The sequence below is a fragment of the Serinus canaria genome, chromosome 1, assembly GCF_022539315.1.
Source record: "Serinus canaria isolate serCan28SL12 chromosome 1, serCan2020, whole genome shotgun sequence".
Lineage (NCBI taxonomy): Eukaryota > Metazoa > Chordata > Aves > Passeriformes > Fringillidae > Serinus > Serinus canaria.
This window is the reverse complement of record NC_066313.1, coordinates 33,810,510-33,822,660: the sequence shown is the minus strand read 5'-3', so window position 1 is coordinate 33,822,660 and position 12,151 is coordinate 33,810,510. Positions and strand designations below refer to the sequence as shown.

Sequence of the window (12,151 nt, the reverse complement as noted above, 5' to 3'; positions counted from 1 at the left end):
AAACTTTATGGACAATACCACAAAGATTTTCTTTGAACTTGTTCCAGCCGTTACAATATTCATACCAGGAAATACATCAAGTGATATGAAATGGAAAGTATAGGAGGAATTTTATTACCTTGTTAACATTGGCCATAATTGTCAGAAACATTGTCTGCCAGGTATCAAAACTTTTAAGATGTTGACATATCTACAGAGTTCTATCTTTGCGACAATTGGAAATCACATAATTATGGTCAGAATATCACTAAAGTAATCCAAATACATGCCTTACACAGTGCCTGTGAAGTGGTGATGTATTTTTAAAGGTTTTCTACTTCAATTAAATAACTGCAAGTCTTCAAGAAATGTTCATGATCTTCTGGGAGAGCAACACATTCCTGACATATTTCGGAATCGATATATTACCTAAAAAACTGCCTATAGCAGAAAACAGGCTCAATCTTAAGAATAAACATTCTTTTTGTACAGTTTAATGTACGTGCCAGGTATTATAAAGAATAGCTTATTTAATGACTCAAACACTAAAGGTCTTCAAAACTTTTTTTTGTCTACAGAAATTCTGCAATTAGCTAACAGGAAGATGTAGCAAACCAGGCTTGTCTCAGAGGTACCTAGGGCTAAAACAAGAGGCAACAGACAAGCTCAAGTATGGGAAACCCTGTTAGACTTAAAGAAAAAAAGATTTCATTTGAGAGTGGCTGAATCTTGGAGGAGATTGCTGAAAATTATTGTGGACTCTCCACCCCTGAAGACCCTTGAAACTTAAACAGAAAAGTCCTCAAGCAACCTCAGGGCCTCCCAAGGTCCCTTCAGCCTATGAGCTCTTATGACTCCATGAATGTGTACTTTGAGTGCACCACGAGACAATTTACCATTCTATTAGGATTATTATCTGTAAGATTGATCTCTAATGCAATACAACAATTATCTTTAGCTGCACTGATCTCCCCGGCAGTCTCAAAACTGGAGGGAGGTTTTGGTCAATGCTTAGAGAAAAAAAGCAAGCTTCATATTGCTAGTGCTGATGAGAAGAAAGAAAGAAAGACATCCTGTCAAATCCATACTGCCAGCACATCTCAATGGCTAGGTTGTGAGAGGGAGATATTCTTCCCAAACATTATCCACTGAATAGCAAGTAGATGTTTTAGAATCAGAGATGGGCTGAGGATTCCACTAAAACTAACCATGGGAAAGTTCTGCCAAAAATCTTGTTTCCAAAATGAAGCTTGAACTAAGGATTAAGAAGAAATCCACGCATGAACAGACGTCTGAAAACAGATTTACACATTACTTAATCAAGTATCAAGACTGCTTTGAGCGTAATGGATTAAGCAATAATGCAATCCAGATAATTTTTCTGCTGAAGGAAAGTCTTAACGTAGTCTAAATGCCAGATAACTAGTTGCTACCCATTCAGCTATTTCTAGCACACTGTAGGAAGAACATGAACATTGGAACAAAATAACAATCTTTTTTTGTTTTAAGAACACAGCCCTTAGACCGAAGCGTGAAGCCTTGCTCCCTCAGACCAAAGTGTAAGAAGTGCAACACAGAAAGATTGGTATTTTATAAATTAATGTCAAATGAAATTTAAAAATTTATTTCTGTAATGTCTCCAGGAAGTTTTAGATTAATGTAAATTTCTGCTTTCCCTTTCATTCACTAAGCTACTCCCAAATGAAAAACAGAAAAAAAGCAGAAACAATAACACACAAACCATTCCAAAGAAAATTACCCACACTAATTGAGAGAGAAATATGTGTGAGAGCAATAGAGCTTCATGCACACACACACAAAAAAAAAGCTTATAAAAGCTTAAATTTTCTAACTGCTTTATAGACATCAACAAAGCTAAATATTGTGTAGGGCTGAAAGCAGGCAAGAGCAGGCTATAAAATTTTTCTACTCTTCTACTACCAGTGATGTGATTACATGGAAAAAATACCAAATATTTCAGTATACCATTTTGCTGTCCCTATCAGTACCTCACATTTCAGAAAAGTATTATTAAAGTGCAGAAAGATTACGAAATCTGATGTCAGAATGCAGTGGTTCATGGCTTTCACTGGGATATGCTTCATTCAAGTCAGCTGGGAGGACATTGTGATGAGAACCAAATTCTTACAATAAATGCACTGGTCAAGGCTTAGCAGTGGATGCTAATAGCAGAAAGAACGGAAGGAGAGGGCATCAGGACATCCAGTAGATACTTCCTTGGCAAAATAATAATCTCCATAAAGATACTAACAGATACATTGAAAACAAAAAAAAAAAAAAAACAACTTGTCAGTATTAATAAAGAAACAGGCAGGAAACATATTTTCTAGCATTAACTGTAGAATTCACACAACTGCATTTTAACTCTCCAAAATAAAAAATGTAATTATAAAAAATCAGTCCACCAGTTTCAGGGTACCTGAGTTTGTGGACATTACTCAAGTCCTTTTTCTTTTTTAATTTAGTCTTTATATGCAAATGCTAAGCCCCATAGATCTAAAAACAATCAGAATTTATTTATTGTGTCCTAACCATGGAAAGAATATACACAATTCCAACGCCATCCCTAAACCACAGCTACCTAGTCTACTGCAAGATTAGAGCTAGGCTATTGGTGTTCCAGCAGAAAAAGAACACGAGACTCAAACCCAAGCATGATCTGAGGCACCAGCCAAGCCTGATTATTTTCACAATGTGTCATGTAACACCTACAAGTATTCATCACCCAACCACAATAACCTCAGCTTCACCTCCAGGATCCTTAATTCTCACCTATATCCCTGAACTATGCATTCCACAAGAGGCGCTGCACACAAAGGATAGTTTGATTTAATTAACATACTAATTGGCTGACCAACATACAGTTACACAGCAGGCTAAAAACACCACAGGCTTTCTGCCAATTCTCCTGTCCTGTGTACAACATTTTTGTCTCTCCTCCTCAATCCTCCCTCCTTAACTATGTTCTAAGTTTGTACAAAGTGCATGACTTCAAGGACTACCCCTCCATCAAAATTTGGTGGAATTAGACAACACATACTACACTGACTGATGTAAAATGGAAACAAGCACTACCATCTCTCATTTCTTCACTACATCCAGCTGAAATCAACTGCATCATACCAAATTTTTATTAAAGAGGAAAAAAAGAAAGAATTTTAAAAACCCTATAGAAATGTGCAGACACTTCACCAAATCCTTAGGAAAGCAGAGGTCAATAGCATTTATAAGCACAACTACCTGACACATTGAGGCACCTTTAAAATGAAAATTTAGAGATTACAAATACAACAGTGCAAATGGTTTATATAATCCATATGTGCAAGTCATTAAAAAACCAAGGAAAAATTAATAAATTAAGTCACATGATAAAAGCAAAGTAATCTCCAGTTTTTAAAACAGTTAAGAAAATACCTCAGATTAGTCAAATGGTGAGCAGAGCTACAAACACATGTCAGATTTCTTTCAAAATTATATTCACTTATTTGTATGTTCTTTTAGAACCATTTGCAATTTTTAACAAATTTTACAACAACATTACTCCTTTGTTTTATAAAAATAATTTTTAAGTGCTTTGGAGTAACTGAATCTCAAAATGCCCTCAAGTAACACTTGGGTTTTGAAAGAGACCTGTTCAAATAAGCAACTTCTTTCTCATGTGTCCTCTGATACACTCAGATTTGTTTTTCCTTAGTTAGCTCGTCCCTTCCTGATTTCACAGGTTACAAAACCTGGCTTCCACATTGTTTAATTTCATAACTCAGTTCCTGCAATACTCTGAGGAAGAACAATGCACCTCCTGCTCTCTGAGTTGCCCTGTCTCATGTGAGATGCTATATGAGGATCACCATCAGTTGAGATCACCATCAGGGCTGAGTTGTTTTGATTTGGATTTTTTTAAATTTCCCATATCATCCAACCAACTGAAAACAGTACTCACATATTCTTTAATGACATCTAAATTACCTTCAAGCCTGGAATCACTCTCATTCCATGACAACTTATCTTTATTATTTGTTTTCCTTCTTCTGAAATGAGTTGGAGACTGTATTTCATTCCCCTTAAAATGTCTAATTCAGCATAATTTTCAAGGATTGTCCTCCTACCCTGAAATTCTTGCACTCTACTGTAAAGCTGCACCAACTAAAGAGAACAGATTTATTCCTTGATAAACAGTCTCTGCTAGTTCTCAGTATTTGTAGTGTCTTTACCAAGATCTTCGCTCAGTCAGTCAAGGCTGAGGCTTTCCCTGATTTCCAACACTACTGTGATGCAGGTTCCTGGTTACCCCTTGCATCTCTGAGCATAAATTTTTCAGTTCACCTGAATTAATTATATTTTTTTTTAAATTCTCAGCATATCTCAGCGAAAGATTCCTTTTGTTTATTTTCAATTTAGGAAATAATTTTTATAGCATGGCCCAAAATCCACCTGAACAGAGTGGAATGATCACAGCCTGGAATGAAGTCACAGATTCTTACTTTAGTAACATCTAGGCTAATTTTAGTCATATTTAACTCAGCTTCCAGAAGAATCTAAAGGCAAGAAGACAGCGTCCTACATGTCATTTATAACATAGCAGAGAGACAGAGGACACTAACAGTACTAAGATGAACAGATATCCAAAAGAAGGCAATCACATACCACCATCACAGCAACTCTAGGTACTGGATCAGACAGAAGAAAGATTACTGACAGCCTAACTCAGAGATCCAAGCTGGCATCCAGAAGCATATCCCACAGTCACACCATCATCCTCTGTAGTCTCCCCACCCTACTTTTAAATACACAATGGTTTGCAGCACAAATAAGGAAAAATCACACTTTAATATACCCAGCAATTCCAGAATATTCTAGAATACAGTCTGGGCAGTGCAGCCCTCTTGCACACCTCAGAAAGATGATATATGACAATTCTATCTATGCTGGCAGATAAGAGAGGATCCACTTTAGTGTTGCTCAGGACCAGTTCAAACAGCTCTCCCAAGGGAAGCTGCATGCAAAGCAAACATGAAGCAGTAACAGCCAATGTGCACCATCCATCCTTGGGAACAAGCTCTGGCCCAATCCTACAGCAATATCCATACAGCCAGGAAAGTGATGTGAGTCTCACACTTCAGCTTAATCTTTGGCTTGTGATTCTGTCCCACCCATAACCATTTTCAAAATAATTCATTAGCACAGTAAGAGTTGCTCTTGCTGTTGCTGCCTCCAGTCAAACAGTGATTTACCTGTGAAGTGACCAGCCAGCTGCCACAGGCTGCTTACACTGCAGCTCTGGCCCATGCTGTACTCGTACCAATGTCCCTCCCACTGATATTGCAGAGGAAGGAAAAGCACTGCATATTTATACAATAGCTGACAGCATTTGTGTCTCTGACAATATGATATCCAATGCTATCCCTACAGAATAAGAATGGAGATTAAGATAGAGAATATAGTTATTGATGGGTCAAACAGGGCTCGGGAAGACAACAGCACTGGAATCCTAAGCAGAAAAAAAACCCTTTCTGACAGAGAAAGGGAAAGAAGCAATTGGCATCTAAAAACCTGAAGATTATTCTAGGCACAGGAAGACGCAGACATGGCACAAGTATGAAGAAATATTAGAAGTGAAACCAAAATGAGAATCAAAACTAAGAAAATGAGCATGAAAAGAGTATGAGAAGAAATTAAGAAAAAAAAATTAAACAGGGCAAGTACTGAGGATAATTAAATCTGCACTGGAGCAGCAGACTCTGGTTACACCTGTTCTAAGGAGTTGGCTCAACCACCCCTCAGTGCAGAGGACATGTGAAACAGACCCGCTGGCACACACACTGCCCTAGGCCTGCTGCTCCTCTCCTCTATGCCAGCAGATCAGTGGGGGAGAGGTGTCTGCAGTCAGAGCCAGGAGTAAGCCAAGAGTCAGCTCGGGCCAGTGCTCAAACAAGGATGTGCTCTGGCTGTGCCCTTTAGCAGCAGGAAGGAAGGGCAGCAGATAGAGGGGAGGAAGGGGGTGGTGCTGGGAAGGAAGGGCAGGAGATGTAGGTGGGGAGAGGAAGACCTGTGTTTGAAAAGGAAAAGGGCAGGACAGAAGTCACATTGAAAAGTGAAGGAAGGAGCGTATCTTAAATTAGGTGGAGAGTAGACAATCAGACTAAGAGAAAGGAAAGGTAAATGGCATGACTGACTCTTGCCATCCCATAGGCAAAAGGTTAGAAGAATAAGTTCTAGAATTGCTACCAGGAAGTAGCAAACAAACAATTTTTACCTTATTCAGATTAGGTGAAAATGTTACCTGATCAGGTTATCTCTGATACACTACAAAGACTTCATACAAAAGACTAAGCACATTTATCTACTATGCACTATCAGTAAACAAATGTCTAAAATGCATAAACCCCCAGGAAAAGAGAACTTTGCTCTAATGCATGTGATGAATAGAACTTTACCCATGTGAAATCAACAGAACCTTGGGAAATGGAAGCTGAGACAACTCAAAGCCAGTATTCCAGCCTTTTCCCAGCTTCATGCAACTTCCCTGTTAAATCATTTTCTTCTCCTCACCTCTGTGCATTTCTAGAAGTCTGACTTCTCCAGCTTTGAAAATACAAGATGACACTTTCCCATTTCATTTAGCTTTGACTAATGTAAAAACAAAGTATAGATGGAAGAAAGTACAGCAAATTACAGCAAATACAGTCCTTCCTCTGGGGAAGGACTTTTTCATTGAAGCTTCAAGATATCAAGGCAAACAGTTTTCAAAAAGTATAATTACAACGTTTATAAAAGACTGTTTAGGGATTCTTCTGCAGGTAGATGCTAAGCAACTTTTTTTTTTTTTTAAGTGAGTCTCCTAAGACTTGCATATGGAGACATTTGGTTTATGAAAACAAAAGCAGCCTTAATTACGAAACAGGCATTCATGTCAGCAACTTCATATGGGGAGAGACAATTCAATTTAGTTGTGAAGCCCATTTTCACTAAAGCAATCCATTTGTACTGGAGCAAAACTAAAGACAGTGCAAGTATGGTGTCCCAAGGCTATATTTTTTCCCAACTAAAAAAATACTCAAGCACAATTACTAAAAAGAGAAGGAAAAAAAACAAACAACAACTAAACAAAGTACAGCACTACTTAAAAGCCAAGACCCTATACAGTCACTTACTGACAGCCAATATTTCACTTACTAACACCACATAATTCAGCTCCATCAGTCTCCCACAGACCAAAGAGAAACAAAGCCTTTGAAAGATGTGGGGTGAAGCTGTTATGAGTTTGGACTCTGGATTGTATCTGTCCCTAACCATGTTCTCTCAGGGAATAACCTCTGGTTATTTATTCTTATCTATTCATTCTCATTCATTTCTACACAAGCTTTTGTGAAAGGAAACTCTTTCATCTCCTTTCCTTAGTTATTAGCTAGTAGCAACAGGAGGAACAATCAGAAGCCATTTTACAGCTTGACATAGAAAAATGAAGTGCATTTTTTGTTGCTGAGCTCTACAAAGGACCGGGACTAAGTACTACCAGAAACATTCTGAACACACACTGATATAACTATAAAGACAAAATAACTTAAGTCCCTCCTCTTATGTGAAACTGAACATTTCTGCTGTACACCTGTGGTATTTCATTTACAATTAAAAGGTTTTCAAGCAAAGCTGTAAGTCCAGCAAGGAATGACTTCTGTGATGACTCTCTTAATTCAAGACTGTTCTTTCCCTGCCAGGCTACTTAACTTGCAAAGCTTCTGCTTCCTCCTCTGCAGCCCACATTGCACGCTTTTCCTCTTTACCTTACACTGGTTCTGGTGCTCATCAAATCCTGCTCAATAATCCAAATCAATTCATTACTGCATCTGAAAATGACCCCAGCTAAAAGCAGGGTAAGTAACCTCTTCTGGGTTAGCACATGGAGAGATGAGGTCCAGAATCACACAAAGAAAAAGTACAATTATGTGTCTGAGAGCAGACATTGGCAAGTGCTTCCTCTTTCTTTAGACAGGATCTGAGAGATTACTCTGGCAGGTCAAGTTAAACACTCTCAACAAAAACCTAAGAGAAACTAAACTGAACTGCAAAGAAGACAGTGCAAAAAGTGAGGCAGAAGTTTTACAATATAGCAGGATATTGGTTGAGAAGGTTCGCACTTCACTTTGGGTTTGTGACAAGATGTAACTGTTTATGGGGTCACAATGCAAAACACATCAGGAAAACATTTTCTATTTTTAGATTTGTTTTTCTTTTCAAAGAAATAAAACGTAGGAGCTTTTCCCCAAACCCATGACTGCACAACTGAGTGAACCATAACAGAGCTATGAGCAGGAAATCTCTTGACCAGGTTTGGCTGTTGGGGATTTTCGATTTAATTACAGAACCGTTTAAGCTGCTTTATCCTTAGCCAGACCTGAAAGATCACCACTACACCTCTCATGGTTTACTTCAGAACCATGCTCTGCTGGTACAAGTATTTATGTCCTACAGAGCAAACTAGATAGAAAATAGACCCAAAGAAAATAGTACTGGTTAAAGGAAGAGGAGAAGAGAGAATGTTCTCTGTATTAGTTTCACGATACAGCTCACTGTTTGTTCCCACCAACAGCTGCCACTCCTGTCTGTGGCAGTTCAGAGTGAAAATGTTCACTGTCAGACACAACAACTCCTTAGGTTCACAGTGCTACCAGTTACTGTTTTATCATACAATTGGGTGTCATCACAATTTTCACTCAAGAAACCCTTGAATGGGAGCTTAACCAAATTATGTCAGCATGCTGCAGTCCCACTCCTTTCCTTTTCTTTATTACATAGCTCAATAATTTTGTTGCACCACCACTGCTTGGTGCAGACTCAGTGACTTGTGCTTCTTTCTGTCCAGCTAGCTTGGGGGCAGCTCAGTGGCCAGCTCACTCCTCATTCCCCAAGGACCACTAGGGAGAAGCAGGGAGGTGGGGACAGACGCGCTCACCTGCAGCGATTACAACTTAGATCGGCTTCCAGGGTATGTTTACACAGGTGATGCAAACACATCCCAGCTCTTCTATCTACACCCTAATTTGCTGGAAATGTGCCAGCTGAGGTGATATAACCAAGTCTAATTGCACACTCTCACTAAGATACCTCACCTGTAGGATACTCTCTGAATGCTCAGACTCCTTTAGCCTTCATAAATTTTTTTAGTCTTGCTTCATTATGCAATGGAATCTCCTTGATCTTAAAGCACTGATTACGAAGGTGTCACCAACACACGTGCATTACACTTGCTACTGCCAAAGACACAATGCTAGCCTCCCAGGCAAACACTAAGGCTTTTCATTCAGGTATCACAGGTATCAGAAGATGACAAGAATACAATGTTCAGGTATGTGCCCATGCCCCTCTACCCACCAGCACCAATCCGCTCACAGTATGTTATGCCTTCAGATGCCACCACCCCCTATGCCGTTCTTCTGCCCTACTTGGCCCAGATTCAACATATTCTCCTTGTCATGCCTTTCCCCCCCTCAAACACCAGGTTCTCCCCACCACACAACCCTCCAGCCCTTACACCAAACGGCGCCACCACCATGCCTCTCCTCCCCAGCACCAGACTCCACACCAAACCACACTATTCGCGATTCTTTCCCTTCACTCCAGGGTCAGGCTGCCCCTTGACTTGTCTCCTACCCTTTGCCTCCGACCATAACCCTCTCCCGCCACCCCAGACGAGCTTCTCTTCCTCAATATGCCTTATGTCCTTCACCACCACCCCAAGCCAGACTCCCCTCGCCATGGCACCGGCTGCGCCCTCCCCAAAAACACCCCTATGCCCGTCCCCCTCCGCTCAGGCTAGGTTCCCACCACGTCCTTTACAGCCCTCTTCCACTCCAGGTCAGGCTCCCCCCTGTGCCCTAGAATCCACCCAAAACCAAGGCCAGCCTCCCCCCTCTCTGACACCCCTCCTGCCCTTGTCTGAGGCCAGGCCCTCCCTTAGGCAGGGCTGCCGCACAAACACACACACACACCCACCAGGTAGAGGGTGCCGTAGATGCGGAGGGACTCTGCCAGAGCGCTCTGGGTGACGTGCAGCACAGCCCGGGAGCACTTCGGGTGCCAGGTATGCCCGATCTCGTAGCAGTTGTGGGGGATGGACTTGCTCAGCGCCGCCATCTTTGCAGCGCGCGCGCGGAGGGAGGGGGCGCGGGACGCGCGCGGCCGCCGCGTCACCGCCGGTGCCGGGGGAAGAGGTCGCGCGGGGCGCTGCGCGCGCCGGGGTTACTCTCGGGCACAGCCGCTCTTCCCACGCCCCCCGTCCCGCGCTCGCGCGCGCGCCGCTCGCGTGAGGCCCGCAGCCAATCGGCGGCCGCCGGGAAGCGGCCGGGGCCGGGGGGTGGTGCGATCCGCGGGGCGGGGGAAGGGGAAGCCGGCGGCGCGGGGCCGCGCTGAGGGCGTCTGTGTGTCCTTCGTGTGTGTGTCTGTGTGTCCCGTGCCCTTGGGTGTCCCCGCTGTATGTCCCGTGCGTCCCCTGTGTCCCGCGTCCGTCCGAATGTGTCCCCTGTGTCCCGCGTGTGTCCCCTTCGTGTGTCCTGTGTGCGTCCCGTGTCCTGTCACACAGCCGTTGCGGCACGGGCACATATGTGCCTGTACGACGCTATGTTTCTGTACTTGGAGTGGTGAGAATCGCAGCCGTAAGGATTTTGGGATGTCTGCGGCGAGAGCCGCTCGCACGACTCAGCTGATTCTCGTCGTGCTGGTGAGGGGAGGTTTCAGTGGAGGGCGAGGAGTCTGAGCCGCTCAGAATTGAAGGTCATGTCGCAGTTTGCTCGCCGCCTGTGACGGCAGCGACATCTCCTTCAGCTCGCTCCACCCGCACAGCCCTGTTCCCTCTGGTTTTCATGTCATCCCGCTTCTCCTGAGCCCCTGCATAATGTCAATCACTGTTTCCTGTCTTAATTGGTGTGGCCTCCTCACACGCTTAGAAGTCTGTCTCCTGTGGTTAGAGTGTTTGCTGGCTGGCTGGAGAGTTTAGTAAACTTGCTGGGAAGTAGGTTGGCCTGTGCGTGAGACCACGTGCAGAACTGTGTATTAAGTTCAAAGTCTTCTTTAAAAAAAAACCAAACGCGCTTTAATTATGAGCACAGTGATACCAGAAGAGTGAAAAAATGCACACATGCTCTCTCATACACACACACAAAACGTCCCGCGGCCCCGCGGGTCCCCTGTGTCCCGTCCCCCCCGTCCCACCCCCCCCGCCAGTGGAAGAGCGTAGGAAGTGGCTCCCAGTGCCAGAGCAGTGATGGGATGGTCAGCCAGGGAGATAATTAACTAAGGTTTAAAGGGACTACTGGAGGTCATCTCGTCCAAGCTCCTTCCTTAAGCAGCATCCCCTGAAGCATGTCACTCAGGATTGTTTCTAAGCAGCTTCTGCCTATCTCAAAAGTGATGGAGACTCCACAACCTCTCTGGGCAGCCTTTTTCAGTGCTTGGTCACCTACACAGTAAAGTTCTTCCTCATGTTCAGGTGGAACTTCCTGTGCATCAGTTTCTGCTCATTGCTTCATGTCCTCTTGCTTGGCCCCACCAAGAGCCTGGCTCTATCCTCTTGACACCCTTCTTTCAGATGCTGACGGACATTGGTGAGGTCCCCTCTCAGTTTTCTCCAGCTGAAATAGTCCCAGGTCTCTCAGCCTTTCCTCATACTTCAGTCCCCTAATCACCTTTTGACATGGTGAAGTTTTACAAAACCATGGAGGCAATGACTGATGACACAATTACAGCTCAATTGCAAAACTGGCATCTGGATCCAGCTTGAAATTTTGCTAATTTAGGGACCAAAGGGGCAGTGTGTGTCAGGACCTGATGATTTTATTTGTGTCTCTGTAAAATAACAGTTCACAAACACTCTGTCCTGATGAAGCAAGTGCACTCAGTATGTCCTGTGCTGAGGTCGAGTCAAGAAGAGATTGTTTCAAGACCTAGGTGAGACATACATCCTGAAGTCCATAGGAAGATCAGCAAAGTAACCTGCAGTGAAATGCAGACTTAGAACAAATCCACAGCAGGAAAATTCCGTCCTCTTACAGCCTGGCTCCAAACAGAACTGTTGAAGAGTTCACCTCGCTGATCAGACTTGAGACCATCCTGTACCACTCACAAAAAGAACTAATTTGTCACTGATTTTGCAAACTCT

At 42.9% G+C, this 12,151-nt stretch overlaps 1 protein-coding gene across 1 annotated transcript in view; it reads right to left on the bottom strand.

Annotated features, from left to right (window-relative positions):
• The window catches only part of TMEM135 (transmembrane protein 135), a 160,924-nt gene extending 150,703 nt beyond the window's left edge, over positions 1-10,221 (bottom strand). The window contains exon 1 of the mRNA XM_050975937.1: positions 9,991-10,221. Within this exon, the coding sequence (XP_050831894.1) occupies positions 9,991-10,131 (141 nt within the window). The 5' untranslated portion in view covers positions 10,132-10,221. The remainder of the gene's footprint in view (positions 1-9,990) is intronic.
• Positions 10,222-12,151: the final 1,930 nt, after the last annotated feature.